The sequence below is a fragment of the Empidonax traillii genome, unplaced genomic scaffold, assembly GCF_003031625.1.
Source record: "Empidonax traillii isolate 1590-97213 ecotype Southwest subspecies unplaced genomic scaffold, ASM303162v1 scaffold28:size2823434, whole genome shotgun sequence".
NCBI classification, from domain to species: domain Eukaryota; kingdom Metazoa; phylum Chordata; class Aves; order Passeriformes; family Tyrannidae; genus Empidonax; species Empidonax traillii.
Window position 1 is genome coordinate 1,035,688 of NW_020955221.1, and position 25,623 is coordinate 1,061,310.

Sequence of the window (25,623 nt, forward strand, 5' to 3'; positions counted from 1 at the left end):
GCTGGGAGGAGTATGCAGTGAGAGCATGTCTGATAAAGACTTGAAGATGTTGGTGTATGAGAGGCTGAACATGAGCCAGCAATGCAGCTTGCAGCCCAGAAAGCCAGGTGTATCCTGGACTGCACCAAAAGCAGTGTGGCCAGCAAGGTGAGGGAGGTGACTCTGCCCCCCTACTCCACCCTGGTGAGACCCCACCTGGAGCACTGCATCCAGCTCTCGGGTCCCAAATTGAAGAGTAGTCCTACCGGAAATTGGAGATTGTCCAGAGGAAGGCCAGGTCTGAGGGGTGGAGCTGCTCTCCTATGAAGACAGAGTTGGGGAGGTTCAGCCTGGAGAAAAGAAGGCTCAAGGGAGACCTTCCAGCACTTAAGGGGGTACTGGAAAGTAAGAGAGCTGGGAAGGGATTATTAAGGGTATGTAATGACAGGACAAGGGGGAATGGCTTCAAAGTGAAGGAGGGTAGGTTCAGATTAGATTTTAGAAAGAAGCTTTTTCCTGTGATGGTGGTGAGGCACCAGAGTAGGCCAGAGCAGGTATTGATGCCCCTTCCCTGGAGATATTTAAGACCAGGTTGGATGAGGCTTTAAGCAACCTGGTCTTGTGGATGGTGTCCCTGTACACAGCAGGGACAGCCTATGCTTCTATAATCTGACAACATCATCTTTGTTTTTTCAACGCAGCAACAGAAGAAAAAACCAGCAACAACAAAACAATGCTAAAAGAAGCTTATACATGTTAATCCAGTTATTAAAAATTTGTCTTCACGATAAGCCAAACATAAATGCTAAAGTCTATACTTCTACTTTCACTAAGATGACTACAACAGAAGTTTGATCATTAGTTCTCAGAGACAGGATTTGACTTGATTTACAAAATTCTGAGTAATGGTATTACTTGTTAATTAAAGCAGTATATATAGAAAACAAATAATAATCACATTTCAGTAAAATAAAATTCAGTTTCACTTTATTCAAGATAAAGAGGTCGAGGGGGGGAAGGCAAGAGAGCCATGCCATGAAAGTCATGCAGCTGAACAAAAAGAGATGCAACAACTAGACTTAAGAAAGTTTCAGCAGTTTCTTAAAGGTAATTCTAATCCTTAGCAAATTGAGAACCCAAGTGACATTTTTCAAATCTATTAAATTTACGTAACAGTCATCTAGAAGAGAAACCATTCTTCAGCATTTCAGTAAAGGCCGTGATAACACTTTAAACACCACAGTGGACAGAACTTTATGCCTACATTTTAGTATTTATTGAGATCCCCTTTTGTAATTGCATATACACTTTCAATAAAAATTAATATACCTAATCTGCCTTCTTGTTGAAAAAAATACACATACTGCAATAAGGAATGAGGCACAGCAGAGTGGACATCTCAAACAACCTGCAGCAATCCAGAAAATTACACAATGGCACAAATCTGAATACCTTTCTCTTTGCCCTGGGGTGATATATAGTTAAAAGAGACAACTGGTGGTTGCTAATAAATGGTGAAATCCATTCATGAGTGTATGGAGAAAGTTTAAGGAAAAAAAGCAATTTACTAACTAGAATCAGGAAATACAGAAAATATCCTGACTAGAACAGGGAACTATGGAAAATCATGCTGTTGTTACAAGTGGAGGCAACAAGGGAGGTGGTAAAAAAGTCCCACATTGACTTCTGAACATTTCAGCTCTTGTGTTAAGGCCTTCAGTAAGCAGAGAAGATCAAAATATTTTATACTCTATAACGAAAGTGCAATTCGAGGGGAATTCTTATTTTTTCCAAAACATGAGCTGCTTAACCACAAATATGCATTTTTAAAATAAATCTTTCAACATTAATGATTAAATTGCTCCAATATTATTGAAGAGCCAGATGAGATTTGAGAACCAGTGTTTGTTGACAAAAAAAATGTAAGAAATAATTGAAACAGAGACAGAAGAAAATACATAGAATCAGTTAAACTGAAAAGCTAAACAAATGGAAACAAGAGGTATTGTAAGTGAAAGTTGCAGCAGATACACTTTAAATGCTGTGGATAGAGACCACAAACTAATCAAGAAAATAATAAGGCTATTAATTGAACTATCATGCATAAGATGAAAATGACAGAATAAAACCAAATGACAGATAGAGAATGGTACTCAGGGCATTTAAAAACACTACTTATCTAAGACTAAGTATGCAAGTTTGGCATGATAACCTGAGTTCATACCCTTGGTATGTGCTTGGTGTACAAACAAGTGGAATAACACAATCATTGTAGTATTTTGGAATTCTCTCATTTTGTTTCAATTTACAATTTATAGGGAAAATTGCAAGATTACATGTATTTCGTACTCACTAAATGGTTACTCAACACCAATGGCAAGACTTACAGTAAAGATCTGCAGCTATAGGTTAGCATGTTAGTTGTTTAAAGTTTTACAAAAACGGAACCATTTGGATATCTCAAGCATCACCAGCAACGTCAGAATTCTATCCTGTAGCTATAAATATTCTAAACTATTGTTTAGAAATCATACTTTGGCAGCAGGTACTTTCTATACGTACCAGATGTTTTGCAGACTTTGATATCGGAATTTACAGAAGCCTTCATGTAACACCGTACTGCTTCATGTACTTTCTTTACCAATTGCAGGAAACAGCCATTCAACAATACTATGACTACTACATCTAAAAAGCAAATAGAATTGTAGACATTCAAACTATCAAAATTCTGCTGTCTGGGTATGAAACAAAACAGTTTCATTGTGTGAGAAAAGTTGATAAAAGCAACTGTGACATATTATATTTATTATTTAATATAAACCTGACTTCATTAGTCACTTGCTTAGCACACAATATTGCGTAATTCAAGGCATTTATTTTTGGTATGCAACAGTGCACTTATAACCCCATCAACTCCTCCTTGATTTGCAAGACTGTAAGTAACTTCTATTTAAAATAATAGGCTTTTATGAATATTTTTTAGTGCAGAGAAATATTAATTCTCCCCATTACACTTTTTTGTAAACTGTTATATTTTCTGTGAGTACAGACAGAGGTGCTGCAACATTTCCTTAAGTAGAATATAAAAAAGTTTACACTAAAAGCAGTACTGTATTGTAAATCAATCATGACCTGGTCCATTCATTTACAAAAAGAAAATAATATTGTCAAATAAGCAGCCCCTCCTGTGATCATCTAAATTCAACTCCTCTGATCGGTAGCCTCTTTCCTATATTTTGAGTTGTAACACTAATGATTAACATTTCCTTTGACAAAGGAATTTGTATTTCAACACAGCCTCAAGTCACATTAAAACCAAGACATAAACTAAGTAATGATTTTCAGAATCAAATCAAAACTGAAACATTTGCTCTGAATAGTATCATAAGAATTATTCCAATTTCAATATCAAAGGTTAAGACAAATTCACTTTATGCTGCTTATATAAAAAAATGAAATCTGGAATCTTATATAAAAAAAAACACAGAAAACCAAGCCCAAACTTGGCAGAATCTTTTTTCATCATTAGTATTTTTTTAACTTAACATCATCTAGTTCTGTGATTTAGCCATAGACTGTTGTGACCATAATAAACAATTTGATAAATCTTCCTTTCTTCTTGTTTTTGCTTTTGTTGCTGATATTCAAAAAGTTCTGCTTGTTAAAGAGGAATTAAAAGGTAGCTGTTCAGTGTTCTTCTTATCTTGGTGTTTTTCCATTCATTACAATTTTGGCTGATTCTCTCTCACTTCTTCCAGTTTAGAAAGTATCCACTGTGTGGAGAAAACAAAACAATAGAAGTCTTTCTCTGGTAAAAAACAATGAGATGGAAATCTAGAGTAGGGCATGTAGTTATTTAAAGGAGCTGCCACAAGAAGTGTACATACTGTTTTGCAGGAAGATGAGTGGATTATTACAAATCAGATTCTGTTACTGGATCAGACTCTACCTCCTCCTATCGACAGACCAGTTATAGTTGGTTTTGTTAGGTTCCTGAGCCTTTCCAGGAAAATAAACAAACTAGTATTTTTATGAAAAGTGTACTCAATTTTTTCAGCTTTCTTTTTCTTACTTAAGACTTACGGCATACACGATATGATGTGCTAATTTGACTTTTAGAATTGTTCTTGATTTAGCTGGGGCATAGATAGGATCCCCTTCCCAGAAAGACTACTGGACCTCAACACTGCCTGCCCCTGTTCCACCACAGCAAAAAAACCAAAAACAAAAACAAAAAAGGAAAAAAAAAAAAGAACCTCAGTACCTCCAAAGGTTACAGGCAACTTAAATTCAACATGAGGCTCCTATCTTTCTGAAATGAGAGTCAAATGTTATCACCTAGATGTGATTAGAAACTACCTCCATGAAGACAAAGGCAACTTACACTGATGAGAAGATGCAAAAGCAACTTAAACTAATGACAAGATGCAACTTCCACAACCTGTTTCAAATCATGATCCCAGGGAACCATATCCCACTGGAATATATACAAGACTAATTTATTGTCTGTGAAAATTGTTAGCTGCACTAATAAAAACAAGGCAGGTCCTTCACAACTCAGCTACCTCGTAATTCTGGTAGCAGACCTGAAACACTCATACTTCTCCACTGTAGTCAAAACTAATGTCAAAATGAAGAGAAAATGTGTACAATAATAGCAGCAATATCATATATCAAATAGAGAAGTTGTATTTTTATTAAGGATATTCCTCATTCTTCAACCAAAACCGCATTTTGGGGAACAGAGCAATAACATCCCACCCCTTCCCAATCCGTGTAATAAAACTAAGAGTATTTGGTTCTATTAAAATGTACTATTTTAATTCACATCCTAGATTGTTTAGTTTCTGTTAGCAGTACTGTTAAATCAGTCTTTAGACAGACAGTTATAATTTCAAAGATTTACATAGGGACAAGTTTGATGTTGAAATTGAGTATTTTTGAAATTCAGTACTGAATAGGTCATTGCTATTTCCATTTCTATAATGCATATGTGGAAATACTGAATTTTAGACACATATAGCAGTTTCAGGTTAAGAATATTTGTTTTACTTTTTAAGCCAAATTTAGCACAGTATAATTTTAATAATATTTAGACTTTACCTTAGCATCCTCTGGACTTCTAAAATTAATAATTTTTCCAAATTCTTTGGCATGGAACACTGACTTAACTCGTTCCTAAAAAAAAACAAACCCAAAACAGTAATTCAGAATTGAAATTACAAGTTTCTTCAAATTTTAAGACTAAGAAGTTATTTACTATTAAGACAGATATGATGGTTCAGGCAGCCACGAGTACCCATTGCACTAACCTGAGTATGTTCGCATCACATGCACATACCCTGAGAAACATCATTTTCTGCATGAAAGCACAGTGGAGTGGAGCACTCCAGCAGTAACAGACTTCCCTTTTTACCATGGAGTCCCTGGAGAGGGGACTATAAAAGTGCATAGGAATGGAAGGCAGATAATGGAGTATGCGCAGTAACAAAATCCATTACTCCCTAAGGTTTTAATTTTTCATTCTTTCTAAGTCATTACTTCAGTGGATATTCCACCAATATTGACTTGGAAGTAGAGGTCTTAGGTAGTGAAAATAGCAACTCTGGCTTCATAAAGAAAAACATAAGGAGTTATTTGCAAAATACAGTTTTCAACCACAGATTTCAGTAAAGAGCATACTGCAGACATATGAATGGATTCTGAAATGACTGCTGTGTAGGGGTAAAGATGGATATGTTATTCAGCATTGTCTGAAATGGCAGAAATGCTAAGAATTATTTCATCCTGTAAAAGTTCACTTGCAGTCAGAAATCCAGTTTGGAGGATTCCAAACCAATATGGCTCTGCCTTTCATGCTCTCTGCAATAGAAACAAATAATCTGAGTGAAAAACTGAATTACTTCATACACTGTCAAGACTGTCCTGACAACCAATACGTGTAATTACACACATGAAGCTTATTAAAAACTGAAACAAACCACTGTCAGGTAAATTTATTGATTGACAATAAATTCAGTTACCATTTCAACAAGAATTTAAGAAATATTGTTAAGGAGCTGCCTCTGTAAGTACACTCAGTCATTGGTGGTCATCTCCTTCTGTCTTTTGCAATTCTATCAGGGAAAGAAAATATAAGGATTTTTTTCAAAGCAAAAATTGAAACTAAGAGCAACATTCTTCAACTTGTATTGAAAGGGATAAACATATGTCATTATGGGTTTTTTTAAGATATAAAAACCTTACTGTATTTTTGAAGAATTTGATTACTAGCAAATGAAAAAAAAACAACTTTGAAGCTAGCACATGCTAGCTATTGCTGTGTTATATTTGAATAGGATTGCAACAAAGTAGAAGTCCACATATTGGCATATTTCCATAGTGTCAGAAAGCATAGTAAAAATATTCTGCAATCTTCTGAGCCTTTTGTCGTATAACCATTTTCCAAACTAGGAATACATGAACTAGTCCATACCAACAAAAAATTCCCAGGGCTCAAGGAATTTCATCTGCAAACACCAAGTCACCATCCTGCTTAGAAGAATCAGAAGCTAGTTATCTGAGTTTGCCCACGCCAAATTTCAGCTCCCTTTTTTGAGTGTATCTCAACTATAAAAGAGATCAAGAATTCAAAGGAGAGAGAGCAGAAATTCAAAGGAGAGAGAGCAGAAATTCAAAGGAGAGAGAGCAGAAATTCAAAGTTCAGTTTTATAAGCAGTTAACAAAAAAAGACAACAAAACATGGCAAGGTTAACGTACCTTGGCCTCAATGCGCAATCTCCGACCATCAACGATGAATGGCTCTTTGGTAAATTCATCGAAAGTGTATTGCCATTCACATATTAGCTGTCCAAATGTCCCTTTTGTCACAAATAAAACACCACTAGGCAACAGAAAATAAAAGTAATGATTTAAAAATTAGTATAAAAATACTGAAAAGTTATCATGTTTCCCTTGCTCTAGTGAATTCACTTGTTGTTGCAAAACAGTTCTCATGTAACGATCTATAACAACTATATAGCACACTTTCCAAAAGAGTCAATTTTTGAACCTTCCTCTAATTTATTTAAAATACTGTCTTTCGTAGCAAAACTGTAACACTGCTTCAAGCTATATTTTTACAAGAAGTTGTACTTTTTTTTTTGAGAAGAATGCCTGATACTCCACTATTAGACACTGACTCTGCTTTTGTATTATCCTTTTTTCCTTCATTATGCCAATTTTTATAAGTGAACCCCACAGTTCAGATGACTTCACCTTAACCAGGTTTGTAACAAATCCTTCTCAGCTAAAGAAATCTTAAAACCAAAATTCCCTTCTTAAATAGGAGAAAAATAACACTCAACACTTTTCTGCAGTACAATGCCACAGCTGAAGATAATTAATTAACTGCACGTTAGGCAATTATTTTATCTACATAAATGATGACAGTGCTGTTACTGATCAGCAATTATCGAGGTACATACATTTAAATGACTGTTTTAAGTACATATTATTCAGAGTTAAAACTGTTTACCTTTTGGTTACCATTAACAGGTCTGTACTGTTGACCATAGCATGTGCAATATATCTGAGTTTTGAAAATCTTCCATTTTCAATTTTCTAGAAGAGATAAAAGATTTATAACTTTGAATATGCTAGTAGATTAATGTACTGATTTTGTGCTTAAACCATATTTATGCTCCAAAAGTATAAATTATAACAAAATACAATGGACATACTTTTAAATAAAAGGCTACTTTCATATAGTCAGAATATAACTAACAGACTTGTGACAGCTTATATTCACAATTATGTAGAGTTACATGTTTCTTGTTAATAATACAGCTATGCAAATAAAAATCAATCCTAATCAAAACAGGCAAAGAACAATATAATTTCTCATAACATTTCAGGACTCATTTTTTAAAGTATTTTTAATATACTCTGAACTTCTGCTAACTAATACAGTTCTGAGACAACAAATGATAAAGATTCCTTTACTAATTTATGTCAAGTCACTTCCAAAACATTGAGTAATTAACTCTGAGAATAAATTATGCCTAACTGTATATAAACCCCACTATTATGTAGACAGCAGAACTAATACTAATGCACTTGAGGTAATGCTTATCATTCCTCCATGTTCATTTGTTTCTCTGTGAACTTAACATTTTCCTACAATTGCTGAATATACTGTTGCAGAATATTTTTTAATGGGTAATAAATTTTAAATATCGATGACAACGGATTATTTTATAAAAACAGATGCTCCCTCTAACTCTAATATGACTTCGCAAACATTGGATTTCTGATTTTTCTGAGCTATGAGTGATTAAATTAGTGGTTTAATTAATATTGCTGCATGTTAGTTGGGAACAGCAACATGACTGCTTACATACCTCCCATCTGTTACAACTTAAAAGAAAAACTAGATTAGTATAAACCAGTGTGGTTCATTAAATTCCTAACTACATGCATATTCCTTCAGATACATATGTCAATATTTACAAACATGTAGGTTAGTTTCCAAAGCAGTTAAAACAGCAAAACCATTTAATAAGTGTTCATCAACACAGTAAAATGATAAAGACATTTAATTAGGTGTACTGTTCAAATTTGGATGCATGGATAATTCCACTTGCTGAAACATGTATTTTGAAAATTATGTCTTCCCCAAACATGCTGATTCTTTAGTGACTAAAATACATGAATATTTGAGTAAGAGGTTCCCTAGAAGAGAGCTTTCCAGAAAGTTCTTAGAAAGCTCAAATAATTTCTCTTTCTCCAACTCTGCTGGGCCACAGAAATCACCACTATTGATCATGTGCCTACTTACATAAGTCACTACTCATCTTTATTTCTGCAAGAGTTAGTGTCAGGTGCAGGGTGAATTCAGCAAGAAGAATGGCAAAAGAAATGAGGAACTAAGGGCTTGGAAATTGTGGTTTTATGTGGGGGGTTTTTGTGCATTTTTTTTGTTTTGTTACGTTTTTGGAAACTCGTTACTTGAGTTTTTTCAAGCGGTTGCTATGCCTCTGAACTGAGTCTCTCTCTGCCTTTCATATTTAGGTCCAATCTTCTCTACCTAATAAGTAAATAACCAAAAAATCCTTTCTAAGGTAACCTCACACATTTCTGCACACAACACACTGGATGATTAGAAGACAGAGGAGGTTGCAAGGACAGACAGAATGGATAGGGTATCTGATCCAGATACCAGGCTACTGGTCTAGGTCTATGTCCTGATGGTTATCAACCATTTGTTACTGGTCCAGCAAGTTTCTAGGTCTAGCAATTTTCTAGTGGTCTAGCAACAGCGAACCAGAGGAGAAAGCTGACAGGAATGTAATGAAATAACATGTGTGGAAAGAGCCAGGGTGCTCCAGCAAAGACGAAAAATATACAATTGAGTTTAACTGCAAGACACTGTGACAATGACATCAATTTCTCTTACTGACCAAACACATAAATATTGCCCTGCATGACCAATATCTCTCTTCTCTTAGAAGCACGTATAGGGTAGAAGCATTTAGCAACTTAGCCTTATTAGGATGGAGGAGATATCAACTTTTTTGTGCTTTATATAGCATTGAGGTACGTCTCTCAATCTAAATACTAAGTAGGACTTAGGAGAGGGGTGTTACCTCTTTTTGTCCTTCCTTTAGCTTGTTAGGTAATTTTCAACAAATCATGTCAACCTGCTGTAACTTACCTTACTGATAATGAACTGAGAATTGTGAAAATCATTATGGAAGTACAGTATTTAACTATCACACAGGTGACAATCCTAAGCAAAAGCTATTTAAATGTCCACCAAAATCCACAAAAAGAATTTCATTCTACTAACATTCCCATACATGTGATTTGTGGAGCACAAAAAACATTGTTGGCATGAGCCAACTAGTCCTCGTTGTTATCTATGAGTCAAAGATCATAAGCTCAGTTTATTTGTGTTCTGTGGTTTGGTAGGCAAAAGAAGCTAATTGGGAAATATAGCACAAGAAAATATTGCACAGGTTATTTGCAAAGGGAACACTTATATCTATGGCTATGTGGAACAGTAACTACTTCTAAATTTTCTGCCTTTGGATTTTTCTACCCTTCTCTTACAATCTTCATCCCTTTAAGCATTAGACTTAAATCCATTCATTGGGAAATGCATCACAGAGGGATACATGAAGTTTCTGCTGATAAATCTTATAGCAACGTCACGACTGCACTCTGTTACCAAAGTGCCCTATACAGCTCAAACATAAAAGGATATATAATTGATCCTTTAATACAGGTGCATAAACAGTTTTTAAAAATGTTACGGTATTTAGCTAATGCTTGGAGAAAGACAGCAACTTGGACCACTGTTTGGTGATGCAAAAGTATAAAAGTAAACAGTGATCAGTCATTCTTTGCTCACTATTAGTTTCACCATTGGAAAAAACCCAAACATCTTTTTTTTTTAAAACAACATTTGTGTTTCAAATTAAGAGCATTTTAATAACTTGATTAAGAGCATATATGAAGCTATTGGAAAAAAAAAGCAAACAACAAACCAAAACAAAACACTCCAGCAGCTGTTACGTGTGAAGTAACACAAGAACAGATCCCCTCCTTTGCAAATTCTTACGTGTAGTATAACTATTTAGATGTCACTGCAATAATCTAACAACAAATGTGATCATTTACGGATGGATATCTAAATATGTTTAATGTCTTAAGTGGCACCCCTGCATTTGGAGAGATTCCTAATCACACCACATACTCCTAATTTCATGAGAAACAAGTACAGAGGGCTTTGGCAAAGTTAGAAATGAAACAGAGCAGAGTGTTAAGTAGTGGAGACAAAATTTAAAATCTATGATCCTTCTGTTAATAGGTCTAAAAAATACTAGTGTTACATGTGATACTAAAGTCTGAATGCCTGATATTCTTCTTGAACTCATCTCAACTGAAACAGGATATACAAAAATAGTGCCAAGGCTGTTACTACTTAAAAGTGGTTATAAATCTGCTGTTTTCTATGTTCAGGTGAACTTGAAGGTTTCAACTGAATTATATACTGCCAGTGTATTTCCTTATGAACTGGCTACAGTATACATGCGTGAGTTCTGAAGGCAATACACTGTTGTTGCTAGAAACTCAAACCTGAATGCATCTTTCAGCCTCAAATCCTAAGGTAACTTCTTCAAAAGCCGTAGAATTGCTGATTTCAGCAGGCTAACTTGCCATAATTACATATCCAGTCTTCCCCACAGAAATGTTTAATAGTTCTAGGCAGTTCCCAGATGACTTGTTAGATGTAGCTTGAATGTATGTGAATAAAGGGGAAAAACCATTATGGAAAGAAAAAGTAACATGTAAAACATTTTTTTTTTTCCATAAAATATTATCTCCTCATCCTTTATGAATAAGAACTGATATTTATCCTGTATTATCTATTTCCTCATTCCAGTTATCCCAGTGTGCAATGTTATTCTACAAAAAGCAAAGCTTTTGTGCATGATGTGTTAGTCTGAATGATGTTTGAATTCAGGATTCCATTCAGCCATACTGAACAGCAACTCTGAAACCAATATGGTTTTATTAAAATCCATAGAAATCTGCAGTCAAGATTAACATTTAAATCTAAGGCCACAGTATGAGGGAAAATTAAAAGTAGGACAGCAGCTTTCTTTCAGTACACAAAATTCCTACTTCACAGTAGAAATAAAAGTTGCCTAACCCGACTGGCAGAATTATCTTGGTCAATTTTTGATCCAAAAACACAAGAGAATTTGTTTGATAAGCTGATTAGAGAAACCATACTGATCCACACTTTCATTCTGATGACAACATCTAGAGGATCTGTTTCCTGACAATATAATCAAACCTCTTTGATTTGTAACATTTGAAGCATGATTACTGCATCAATAGGAAAATGGAAGAATATTGCACTTATGCTTCCATCATAATCAAGCTAAAATGAAACTGAGTCGTGCAAGCTTTCATATTCTTCTGAAACAATTGGTGTTAGCAGGTTTCAGGCAGCTTCCCGGAAATATATCTGTCTTCTATTTGGGGTTGTGCAATGGCTATGTAATAGTATCCAAATATTGTGCATTTAGGTGATGAGGATCCTGCTTCTTCCTTTGAACTAGGCAGAGCAGGTTTTCCAAAGCAGGATGGATGACAGCTGTGACTCAGTTAAGGGAGTAGCAACCTAGATGGCACGCACAAATTCCTGGCAAGAGTCAGGACAATGCCAAATAAAAATGAAATTACTTTGAACTTTGGAAACAATTTCTCCCAATAATTTTATGAAATGAAACCATAGTTTTGGGGATACTTCATAATATGGATGTTTATGTTTTGATTTGAACCCAAGCTCAAGATGAGTGAGGGAAGGAGTATGACACATTTTCCTACTCCTCAGATGTTCTTCCTGGCAGACTGAAGTCTGAATACTGGGGGACAAGAGCCTGTTCAAATCACTTCAACATTTTACCACCTCATCTGAAGCTCATGACCAAAAAAGGATCACTAAACCAAAAGCTGAAGATCTCCAATACAATAGGACATTGTACTGGAGCACAGCTTTGAAGGACTGTCTTCTCTACAAGCTTACACAGCAACCTCACACAACACAGTGAAAGTGTCCTCACAAACTCACACTCTATAAAAGCAAATTAGAAATATTTAAATTTATTTTGGTTTTGGGTAGACATTAAGCCATGACACAAAGAACCACTGATTTCAAGGTGCAGTGGTTAATGACTTATCTTCATAAGCACAAAACTAGTCTTTCAGCTTTATCCCCTGGCAGGGCAAAGATCTGGCAGGTCTATAGCTTTTGTAAATGACTAATAACAGCAAATGCATACTGAATGATCACAGAAACTGTCTAAAGTATCCCCTTGCACTGGCTTAAGTCTACAGATCCTCTTGAAAAAATAAGACCCCCATAGAACACTGAACAAAAGAGATGTACTGGATAACATCAAAGATAAAGAGCACAGATAATTATTCACCTCAGCAAGTAGGAAATATATTCATTTCGGCTACTATTATAGAAGTCACTGAAAGATAAAAACTGAACTCTTGAGAAAAGCTGAATTGTCAGCTTGTTCTGTTGGCAACTGCTGCAGCCAAGAGCAGCAAATTTAGCAATGTGAGACAAAACAATGGCACAGTAATAGACTTCAAACTCAATTCAGCAGTGAAAAAGGGGTGGGTAGGGAAAATCATTCAGCCAGAAGATAAATTGTTAAAACACATTAAACTGAAGTAAAGAACCAAAATTGAAAATATGGTCTCTATTTTTTGCTGTTACGTTAAATCTCTCATGAAAATAATCTCTACATGTTTTTTTGTTTGTTTGGCTGGTTTGGTTTTGAGTTGGTCTAGCTATTAATATTCACAGCTTTTCGTTCCATGACCCAGAGAGAAATTAAATACTAATATCCCACGTTATGTTAGTTTTTGTTATCCCAAATCCAAATTATTTATTTTTTCAGTGTATATTCAGAGAAGTCTAGACTCAAGAGAGAAACAAATAAAATACTTGTACAATTTTTTTTTTTTTTTTTTTTTTTTTTTTTTTTTTTTTTTTTTTTTTTTTTTTTTTTTTTTTTTTTTTTTTTTTTTTTTTTTTTTTTTTTTTTTTTTTTTTTTTTTTTTTTTTTTTTTTTTTTTTTTAGTTAGCATTCTACAACCTTTTGATCTACTGAGTAAAGAAAGGACTCTTCAGTTATATTGCAGACCCGGGAGTACAACTATTCATGCTAAATTTTACTTCCACATTCTGCAAAAATTAGTAGAACTTTAAGACAAAAAAATTTTAAAAGTTAGGTCAACTTTTAGCCAAAAAAATTATTAAAATTATTACATTTCTAAAACTGTTTTAGAACGAGGAAGAAACATGGTTTTTTATAACATTGACATGCATTGTCTAGTAAGACTCTCTGTTATAGAAGAAAACCAATTTTATAGGATAAAAAAACTAAAATAGCACAAAAGAGAAGGAAAATGTTAGGTAACATTATTCCAAATTCTCAAAAGCCAGTAAAGTTAATAAAATGTCATGGTTACCTTTCCATAAAGTTGTACCTAACAATTGCCTCAATTTTTATACATGATGTCTCTTTTTTCAGGATTGAAGATCAAAATGATTTCCTACGTTCTTCAAAGAAATGCAAGAGATCCACTTGTACCCCAAACATTCAAAATCCTTCCCACTATGTTTTAGGCAGCAACACATTGCAATACAGTCTTTCATTTATTTCTGCAAGGCATCTTTTTGAGGTGACAGTATTACAGAACAAACAGAAACACATGGTCTGTAGCAATCATAAACATCAGTAATTTCAGCTAAAACTAGCTGTCAAATTTAGTTGTCCCCTCTTTCATCTATGAGATTAAAGGCAAAGGGTAATTGCCCAAGAGATGAGCCTTTACAACACTTTGAATGCATAGAGCCAGAATAGGCAGTCTTAATGCTTTTTAATGGTTCTTTCCTCAGAATTTTGACAACTGGAAGCCAGCAGAAAACGAAGGAAATGACACTACTTTGGCAAATACACAAACATTTCAGAAGCTCTTATTGCTTTAGAGCAATTCTAACTCTTCAGATGTTGGCAGAAGAATTAATTATCACTACAATACTTAATGATACAGAAACCTCTATTGCCAGTTGCCCTTAAAGTGCAACACAAGTCTAAATTTAGTAACAAACCACAAAAAAAAGAACGAGAAGACTGTGTAAGCATTCCAGTGAATACAGAATAAATAATTTTTTAAAGAAACAAGTAACTTGTAAAGGTATTTTGTAGAATTTATAATACAGAATTGTAGTGGATCAGTGTTCCCTGCCACCTCCCATATCTAGGTAAATAAAAACCAAAATACTTTAGCATGTTATACATGTTTTACTACACAAAGTCTTGTAAAAATACTGGTTTTTTTTTTTCATATCTCTGATTTTTACATGGTGTTTAGTTCTGGAGTGGATTTTTTACCTTTTTATTGCTACAAAACCAAAAATACTGTTTTGAGAACCAAATAATTTATAGTCAGAATAAAAAAATAACTAAATAACATCATTTCACACATTTAGGATACCACAACATAAAAAAGATATTTAAAGATCATGATAAAACAAATGATAAATGAAAAATTAAAGTTTAATGTTAAATGTTCCTTGTAAAATGTATGTATTCTATCTTTTAAACACCTTCATAAGCCATTTAGTGTTTTCACATTATCTAATTCCAGGAAACATGAAAAACAATGTTGGAACAGAACAGATGAATCCACTTTAGATATACTTCAGACATGTTTATTTTTAAGAAGAAAAGCAGACAAAATACTTTTGAAATATTTGAATAAAACAGTCAAACAGCATTTAAACACCAGTAATGACTGCACAAGTCAGTAAAGTTTTACTAAACACATTTAAAAACAATCCAACTACTAAATTATAAATAAACCCTGTCAAACACTTATTTAAATGCAAAAACATTAAACACAGTTGATAGAAATACATCTGGAAATAAACTCTTAAGTCACAATATCACTTATTTCTTCATACTATTCAATACTGTTTTACCTAATGTCCAGTTTCACCTGTAAGACTGTTTTTATTACATTCTTTGCTCCTTTGCCTAGCACTCATCACCATACAGTTTATTATCCCCACATTTTTATTCACAGTTTTAAAAATAAGAATTTAATAGCACATATATAATTCCCAACATCTCTGTGGGAATTATAGCAGCAACATTTAAATGTTAAAGGTCAAAAGAATGTGACAAAGGCCATGTATATCTGTTACAATCCACATCCACTTTATCCTAACTGTCATCATCATCACTACTACTGTGAGTCATAGTCCACTCTTTGTAGGCCTGCCTTTTCTGAAAGCATGGTAAGGGAAGAAGAAAGCAGAAGTATTAGTTTAGAAGTACTGATTTATCTGGAAAGTTTGTTAATTAAAGCAAAATAAAACCCCAGAAAACAAAGAAACTCTGAAGTGACATTCTAGTTTAGGACGCAGTATGAGTGCATGAAATAACCTATATCCTATTTCCTTTAATCAGAATATTCAATCTCTAAATTGCTAAAAGAAGTCTAATTCCAACCTAACCCTGTAATCTGTTGGAAGGTTATTATACAGTGACTGAAGTGGGACCAGTCACCAGACCTGTATGCAAAGAAACAATGCAAAAGGGGAGAATAATCTTTTTCCCCACGGGAAAATACTACTCTATTCAAATTGTTTCAAATAGGGAACATGTAATCCACTGAGTTCCATGCAAAACAAAGTAACAGCTCTAGAACCACAAACATTAGGAACCAAAAACATTGAGAGTTCAATTAAGATTAAGACACCAAACATCCTATAGCAGAATTTAATGTGGAGGAGAAAAGAATACTACTTTCTGATTTGACTGTCAACAGGGAGAATTATAACCCTGCTTGGAGTTTTGAAAACACTGCTTCAAGAGCAGTTCTGTCTTAGAACCACTACTAGTGAAAACTGATATGAAACAACAATTTTTCAAGTTTAGTTATTTTCAAATGGTGGCTGCCATCACAAAATATGAAAGACAACAAACAAGGCCAAGCTTTAATGTTTTTGTAAGTTGGATAATGGAAGGTGGTGGTACTGTACTTGACCGTACTACACTGAAAAATTAGAATCAGGTATTATATTGAAAAATTTTGTAAAGGCTTCTCAGGAAAAAAAAAAACAAACATGTAAAAATTTAAGAAGTAAAAGCAGTTTACAGTAATTAGACAAGTCTGCATATTACAGTTGACTCTGTTGTTTGCAGGCCTTTGTTTTAGTGGTACGCTTTAAAACAGAAAAGGGGATGCTTTGAAATTTATCTTCTTACCAAAACCAGAAAGATTAGTAACAACTTTATGCCGTTCATCAGTTCTAACTATCCTCTAGTTAAGGCAAAACTGCTTTATGGCACTAGCTTTAAACTGGAGAGCACAAGTTAAAGCTATCTTCTTAGAAGAAAGGCAGAGACATAATATTATCAAAGACCTTTCATAGTCTGCTGAACCAGATAACCAGTGAATGGTACAGTGAACACAGCTAAGGTGCTCCAAATAGGGCAATCCTCTTCTACCAGAAATGAACGACAAACTGATGAAACGCAGAAGAAACAAAAACAAGAGTGGAACTCGACATGAAACAAAGAGTTATGGCAATACTCAAAATGAGTCAAAATGCTCTCCCAAAGGCTACTTCATTCTTACCTACTTCTCCTAAAATGTTGTATCTGTATGACAATTTTGTGGCACATTGTGAATCCTTTTAAGTGTATTTTTAAAATTCTGTTTAGATTCAGGCAATCAATAATTACTGCTTTGTTTCTTATGCCTGAACACTTCTGAAAAGCAGGTGTATTTCTAACAGAGCAAAAAACAAACTCCGTAAGCTGTGCACATCACAATTGAAATTATTTCTCAAATTCCTTAAGAGGCAGATAAATCATTAAAGAATAATTGCTGCTTAGCATGCTCTTCATGCAAACAGTATTCCACTTCAGAACTGCTTAAATTCTTTCGTGGCTTTAGTGTGACATAAGTATAGCTATTCCTAGGTTCTTTAAAATGCTGTTTTACATATAATTGAGATTTAAAAGTCACTGTTTAAAATATGTATTGTAAAATTACTGAAAAAGTATCTATATTTATCATCACTGTTTATAAAAAAATGAAATTTAAAGGCATAAAAATTTTTAATTGCACCTTTAAACTTTGTTCTTCTTTCAAAATGCTCTGTATCTTGCACAAACTGCTATAGATATACTGATAGGCATCATGGTGTCTTCCTCAAGAGTTATATCACAGCAGCCAAATCCCTAAAGTATCACAGCAGCCAAATCCCTATAGTGGTCATACGCCTAAGAAATTAAGTGAAACTTCTTGACTGAGTTACTAGGTATAGGCAGATAGGGCATTTAAGAAATGGGAAATACTGAAATACTTATTTTAATGTGAGTTTAAATGTATGTCAATCTATCTTTCATTTTTTCTTCACCTGTAACATTTGACTTCCAGTTCCATCTCTTAATCTGTAAGGTCTAATAACTCCGTCTTCACCAAAGAAGCGAGGTGGGCGCAGGCTTATCACATCTTCTGATGAATCTGCAACTCTGACAATAAAACAGATCATTTCAGATATGCATCAATATCTCTTCTCAACTATAATATTTAGCTAAGGCTCCAGGTTATTTTGTATATAAATTAAAATCAAGTCCTACTACAGCAACTCTTATCTATATATGTACTTTTGCATAGAAGTAGACATTTCATGAAACAGTAACAGACTCAGAAATCTGTTTCAGAGAATCATTATTAGCAAATTATATGGCACAGGGCAGCACATGCCTGCAATACTTAATTAGTGTCTAAGCAGTGTACTTCAAAACTTCAAAATTAAACTGCATTTTACAACTGTAAAATGCAGAACTTCCACTTTGATATGTTTCTTGCATTTCCCTGCTAAAGAGATTAAACTGGAAAACAAAAGAGATTGGCAATCTTATCGTAGCAAAAGTGATCTAATTCACTGAGAACCAAACTGCTGTATTCAGACAAAGTTACTAAATGCCTCCTAAAACTGTTTCCTGCTTCTTCACACATTACAGTGTAAGATAATCTTCAACAATGAATTCATTAAAGTGGAAACATTACAGTATTCAAACACAGCCTTAAGACAGTTCTCAGTCTGGACGACCAGGGCAGATCCTAGCATAATCTGGTGGTCTTGGAACTAATCTCATACAAAAGTAATAATATATAAAGTAACTTTTGATTCATCTGAGAAGTCTTTCTTTCCAGCTTATTTGGGGTAGAAGTTAAAAATCAGCAATTGAAGGAAATTCAATCATGAAGGCTTCTAAAACTACTTTTTTCAGTAATGCCTGAAATACCTGAGATTTGTGGCTGTTTTTAAAATGCAATCAACTGTGTATTATATTAAAGAGCCACCTATTTATTTTGTGAATAACACAGAAGTGACAGGAAGACACAATATACTACTAGTACTACTACTGTCTGTTTCATGCAATATGTTATTCTGTACACTTTTTTTACTTACTTTTTAATACCCTGAAATGTGCTGCTTGCCATGTCTATGATTCCACCAGTAGGCCTAGCTACTGCTCCCACTAAGCCTTTTCCGACACCTTTGAAAAAACCAGCTGCTCCTTCTTCCTGAGCTCCTAAAAGCATTAAGAGCAATAAATCATTATAAGACACTGAGTTTTTCTTAAAATTGTAGCAAACTTTATTACTGTTTAATTACAACTCTTATTTGATATACAACTACATAGTCTCCACCCAAAGTTCATACAAACAACATCTTAAAATATAAGTCAGCAGGAATGTAAAATCTTGATAAAGAGTTTTATATCACAGATTTACAATATCTCATCAAATACCAAGAATTTACCACGATGTGAACAGTTAGTGCATCAAGACTGAAACTTACCTCTTATTGGTTTTGTCACTATTCCTGTTATGCCACTGACAAAACCCTACCAAGATAAACAAAACAGACATTACAAAAAGGCTTCCAGGTAATAGTTTTCACTTTTAGCATTTTTCTTTCTACTTCACTGGTAAATAGCCTCAAAGTACGTGTGTTGGGAGTATTCTAAAATTCCCTCCAAGCTAACAGAATTAGAGGCACATGCTTCACAATTTCTACCTTCTCTCTTAGTCTCTTACATTTTCTTTAAAACTATCACTCAATTGAGGCTATGTATTTGCAACACTACAATTAAAATATTAAAAAACGTAACAAAATCCTAACTTACTACAAAAATTTCAAAACTAACCACTCTGGTGACTACAACAAGCCCCCTATTACTTTTGCCTGCATAAAATTATTTTACTTTTTTTTCATCCTTACAGAAACTAATCCTTTTCCACCACGAGTGATACCCTCTCTCAGACCAGCAGGCTGTTTATTCATAGCTTCTCTCCTTTTTTGCTGGTAATCCTCATCCATAGTTATTGCAGCAACTCCTTTCGCCACAGCACCTGTGATTCTCGAGGCAGCACCTGCTAATCCACCTATTGGAATACAAATCAAATTAAAATTCCAATGCAATTTACAAATAACTCTATTGCTGACTATTAAGCAAACTATCATCACAATGCTGAAACTTACCAACAGCTCCCCCTACTAGTGCTTTAAGTCCTAATGCCATTCCTTCTATAAATTCCTCAGGGCCCTGGATGGCTCCCTATGAGGAAAAAAAGGGACATATTTATGATAAGCTTCAAATAGTATGCATTATATATTTTTAAACCTTACTTTTTAATTGGGATTTATATGTAGCGAAAAGAACAAGATAAGACCCAGCAATAAAATGTGGAAGTGCCCACAAAAGCCCCTGTGAGAGAAAGAGACTATTTTAGAATACTAATTCCCAGAATTCTGCTTATTTTAAGGTGAATGGAAAAAAGATCAGATTTATTTTGAAGTAAGAACCATAAGGAATGGTCTTTTGTGAGTCAAGTTAAATGGACTTTTCTCTCTTCATCTCACTTGAGTGTTCCAGGCACTTTCACTTGAAATTTTCAATTCTAAATCTAAATTTAAAACCTGAACAGGTATTAATATAGATTTTCAATACAACTCCTATCTATTTACTTGTACACTAGATTTCATAAAAGAGTAGCAGAGATTTGTACCTGGTACGGTTCATAGAAGAATGCTTCTACTCCTTCAGACAAGCCTCTTATGAATCCAAAAGGATTACCCAAGACATCAAGGCCAAGAATAAGAACGTACATCTGTTTAATAGCCTAAAATAAAGATGTTTTTAGTTAAGTATTTCCTAAATTACACTACAACAAAGGCAAACAGTGTACTACCTCAGATTAGAAACAGTGAAAGAAACATCAGTTTTATATAAAACTATCAAAATTAGTTGGAAAAGTAGTAGCTGTACTAAAAAGGTGAGAAAATCAGTGAGTAAACCACACTAAATCAAAGTGTCAAAGAAACAATAGTAGTTAAAAGAATTTCAGTAGTAACTGTCTTTAAAGTTACTGAGATTTTACAAAGCCAACATATTACCTAGATTTCTCTCATACTACAGGATAAACTGTGGGCTGTTTGCTTATGCTAAGAAAATTTTGTTCACAGTCCCCGCAAAATGGTGTAATTGCATCTATATGAAGTGTAATTTGATTTAAAAAAAAAAGGTTGTGCATCTCCTAAATGCCAAATTTTCCCTCTGGGAAAAGGAAGGGAAAGAGAACAAGAGAGAATTCATTCCCCCAGTTTAAAATCCTGCTTGGTTTTTTCTCCTTTAAAGATGGACAGAGCACTAAATAAAAATGTCCCAAGAATCCCTTATTATCTGTGGTGGATGGATAGAAGAGAATAAATTCTTTTATGCAAAAGTGTGTGTGTGGGATTCTCTTTACTGGATGACAGGACTTCAACAATATACAAAAGCCAAGAAGGAAGCAAAATTCATATGCTGTTAATGTCCAACCAGAAGCATTAATATTTTCATGCTAATTATGGTCTATCAGAGCTGCATTGTGTTTGCTTCCCCTATCCATTCCAGCAAGCTGGACTGTTTTCTGTGCCACTTCTCCCTAGCATGAAGTAAAATTTCAATAAGCAATTGTTTCATATGTCTTTATTTTACCTTTGTACATACATATAAGTAATTATACTTAGTTTCACAGAATGAAAACCCACAGTAGCACTTGCAAAATATAAATTTACTGGACTATTCTAACCTGTTTCGAATAATGCCTTACAACTGCTGATTGGAGCTGTTGTGTAGTACAGAAGTGATACCTGAGTTCAAAGAATGCCAACCTAAAAAAAAAAAAAAAGGCAAATCCTTATTATGCAGAGCAACATATAATCTAACATATAATACTGGTATAATCTTTGGGAGTGACTCTTTACGATCACATTTTTGACCTACTTAAAAACAATATCTTGTACATCTGTGAGGGTGGCCCCTATACTCTTCAGCAGGAGATTCAAGGACTGAAGTGGTATCAATTCATTCTTTCTTTCTTCTTTGTTACTGTCTTCTCCACCCGTACTGAGTGAAAAGCTTAAGTGTAACTAAAGGATAAAAATGAGATGGGGAAATAAGAAGGTTGGTTATCAGAAATATTATATTTCTATCTTTATAACATTTTAGATTATTTAAAAATTGTGTTAAGACATTCCTGGTCTTGACTAAAAGCAGTCTGACTTTTGTAACAGATTACATAAATACATCATGTAGGCCAAAAAACCTCCACTGACGAAGGGTCAAACTGAGTAATTTAAACTACCTTTAAGCAAAAACAAACTTGAAACTGCTTATTGATGTTTTCAGAGAAGGTCTCCAGATTCTTTTAGCTATAATTTAGGTTTTGAGCTTGTTTTCAAAATATTAGGCTTCTGTAAGTTATATCAAAAATCAAAGCAGGCAGTAAACGATAACACAGCATGATGTGCAAGCAAGAACGTAACACAAAAGCCTGGAAACAAATAATTACTAACACAAGTTTTACAGGTGCTAGATAAACAGTGGAATATGCATACAAGAAAAATCCCACCTAGGCACACCTGAAATAATCAAATTATTTGTTTCACAGAAATTAAGGTGACAGTCTCAAAACAAAAACATTTAGGAAAATTGCTAAAATGGCTCTATAGTGCACAAATGTATTCAGCAGTGTTCAAAGTCAGATTAAAAGAAGTTATGTCTGTTTCTGATTCTCTGAAGGCAGTATCATGTGTCATTCATTATTTATGTTATAACAGAGCTTAACTATAGCTCTTTCAATGATACACAGCTCACCTTGGAGAATCATTGTCATTTAATTCATAAGCATTAAAGACTAATGTTTTATTAGAACCCAAAGCCCATTTATTCCATCCTATTTCCTCTAAGTAATTTTTCTTGTCAAATACAGTTTCTAACATCTCACCAGATACTGCAAAGAGGTGAAACTGAAATCATTCTTTGATCTATTTCCTATGGGATGGAGATGAGATTCTCTTAAGTACCGTTATAGAGCCTCTGAAATACTATCACAGCTTTAACAATGTGAACTACACCCTAATTTGCTACCCTGGCTGTACATGTTATGTAGAGATTACTTAAATCTCCAATCCACAACACACTGTCTGCACACAAACTAGAGCATTTTGCAGGGAAATTTTACATAATAAAAAGAAAAATAATTACTCATTGTAAAGGAAGTCATGGATAGGAATGAAATAGTAAGATAGTGGTAACAATGAAAGCACTTTCCTGGGACTTTTTGTTTTGATCACCTCTATCTGTCTTAATTTCCAATGTCTATTATCCTGCAGGAGACAAAAAAGTCTTCAAAGAGCAAACTCAGACTGTAATGTGAAAAAGGGATACCTTAATTGGAGAAATATGAAAGTATTCATACAAGCTGATTTGTGATGTATCCATTGACGACACACTCATCAGTTCTTCTTGAAGAGATTCAACATCCTTTTTGAACTGTTCTAGCTGTAACTGCATTTCAAAAGAATATTACCTCAAAGATTGGAATTTATAAAACTACCATGCATTTGTCACTGAGATACAATACATTGATTAATACTGCTTATACTCTCCTATGTACAAATTCCTCTCATTTACCCAGTACTGTAAGGTTTTGAAGCCTTCTTTCCATAGCATTCAAGATTAAAATAAAGGAAAGAGCTTACTATCTGTCTCAGGCACCAGTAATTAAAAAACTCACAGTGTCATATTAGTGCCAGACACACAGCAATTAACAACTGTTATGGATACAGAAAACCTTTTTTTTTTTTTTTAAATACAATGTGACTGATTACAACTTCAAAATATATTTCTCTTCAAACAACAAAAAGGTCTCTACCTCTTGCTCACTTGACAAATCAGTCCGTGTAAATAATGCAACAAGTGCATACAGGAAGCCAAGATCTAATCTGAGACCCATCTCTTGAATCAGGACTTTAAAATACCTATAAATTAAAAAAAAATAAATATTAAAGATGCTACAAAAACACGTAACACTTAAAACTTAACATAGGGTATTTAGGTCACTTATGTATTAATTTCAGGTACAGGTTTTGTGTGGGGTTTTTTTGGTGTGGGGCTTTTTTGTAGTATTTTGTTGTTGTTGTTTTCTTTTTCGTTTTGGTTTGGGTTTTTTTGAGGGATTCATCATTACTGGTTGTGATGGTTCGGACTTGGCTCCCTGCCAAATGCCCAACCCCCCAGTAGTAGCCCCTCTCTTCTGCCCTTTCTACTTCCCCCAGGGCAAAGGAAAAAAAGCTATGCAAATTGAAGAACCCAAAAACCAAGCTAGTTATATTAAAAAAATATATTTTATGTATATTACAGTTAAGATGCTATGTACACAGCAAATGCGAATCCAAACACCCCCCGAAGGGATAGGGAAAGGGGAAAAAGGGGTAAAGGGCAACAAAAAGGGACACCGAATAGATATGCACAACTCGAGAACTAGTAAAATAACTAGTAAAACAAATCTCACCATGTCCCTTAGAAAGCAGGATTGGCAGACACTGCCAGCGCTCCCCAAGCCTCCACGTGGCAGGTCAGTGGATGCTGCAGGCCTCAGCCTTAGATAAGCGAGACCAATGCAGGGACCCACTGTTTCCGAATTTCACCGGAAGAGAAGAGGAACGAAGGCTGCTCCTCCCCTCTTATTTATACCACGATTTACGTAAAAATTGTATGGAATACTGGGAACACTGCCCCTTCCTTGGTTACAAACTGGTAACCAGGGAAGGCCTAGATTAAAACCACCACACTGGTGAAAAGAAGTCTTCCCATAGAGATGTAAGATAAACACATTTCTGGTAAACAGAACCATTTTAATCATGTAGTGAACACTATATATACCAATGCTAACCAGATCTTTTTTCTAAAGTAAAGACTACTAAAATCTGTTTTAGAAGAATACCTAAAAACCCTTGCTTTGCTCTGCAATTATGTGGATAGCAAAGGTCACTGAGCTTTCATCTCTCTTAAAGTGATCTTTCCAAGAATGAGTTGGTGTTAAAATTACCTTTCATTATGCTTGCCTCTATAATAATTTTAATTTTAAAGCTTGAGTAAACATAATCAATAGGAGAAGAGATGGAACATGTCAAAATACTTACTTAATATGAGATATTTGTGAATGTCCTGCAGTTCTCATGACAATACTGACATCAGTAAATGGTTTTGGTGCTACGAAGTTGTAAAATAAAAAGAGATCAGCACAAACTGCCATACAATATACATAACTTCATAGTTTTAACATGAAAATGTCACATACATTCAGGCTTTTCTCAGTGCTGTAAAACAGGATTACGCAATGAATATGACTGGCAAACAACTAAGTCAGGGAAAAGAGCAGGAACAGAAAGGAATGGGAAGGCAAAGATGAAATGGAACATCAAACTGCTATTTGACTGACCCCTTAAAATGCACCATTTTCATTTAAAAGCAAATTAATATTGATATAATCCTAGATTTAAATGATTTTCTTAGTGATGGAATAAGATTTTCCAATGGCTGATTGGAATAATAAAAATACACACTAAACAACACCATCCAAAAAAATCCCAAGGAAAAACCAAAAATTCTGCAGATTTATGCACTGTAGCTTGAAACTGATCATACT

At 34.3% G+C, this 25,623-nt stretch overlaps 1 protein-coding gene across 8 annotated transcripts in view; it reads right to left on the bottom strand.

The window, feature by feature from the left end:
* Nucleotides 1-2,410: 2,410 nt before the first annotated feature.
* The window catches only part of VPS13A (vacuolar protein sorting 13 homolog A), a 101,083-nt gene continuing 77,870 nt past the window's right edge, over nt 2,411-25,623 (bottom strand). For 2 of the 8 annotated variants that reach the window (XM_027909894.1, XM_027909886.1), the window contains 15 exons: nt 25,118-25,187; nt 23,848-23,953; nt 23,361-23,474; nt 21,915-22,060; nt 21,721-21,802; nt 20,656-20,769; nt 20,129-20,204; nt 19,868-20,031; nt 19,445-19,490; nt 19,052-19,175; nt 17,990-18,104; nt 7,496-7,581; nt 6,739-6,862; nt 5,083-5,157; nt 2,411-3,752 (listed from right to left, as the gene is read on the bottom strand). In XM_027909894.1, the coding sequence (XP_027765695.1) occupies nt 3,702-3,752; nt 5,083-5,157; nt 6,739-6,862; nt 7,496-7,581; nt 17,990-18,104; nt 19,052-19,175; nt 19,445-19,490; nt 19,868-20,031; nt 20,129-20,204; nt 20,656-20,769; nt 21,721-21,802; nt 21,915-22,060; nt 23,361-23,474; nt 23,848-23,953; nt 25,118-25,187 (1,493 nt within the window). In that variant the 3' untranslated portion in view covers nt 2,411-3,701. Of the gene's footprint in view, nt 3,753-5,082; nt 5,158-6,738; nt 6,863-7,495; nt 7,582-11,390; nt 11,519-15,278; nt 15,846-17,989; nt 18,105-19,051; nt 19,176-19,444; nt 19,491-19,867; nt 20,032-20,128; nt 20,205-20,655; nt 20,770-21,720; nt 21,803-21,914; nt 22,061-23,360; nt 23,475-23,847; nt 23,954-25,117; nt 25,188-25,623 lie in introns of those variants that run through there. The other 6 variants (XM_027909916.1, XM_027909908.1, XM_027909901.1 and 3 more) reach the window with 5 other exon arrangements.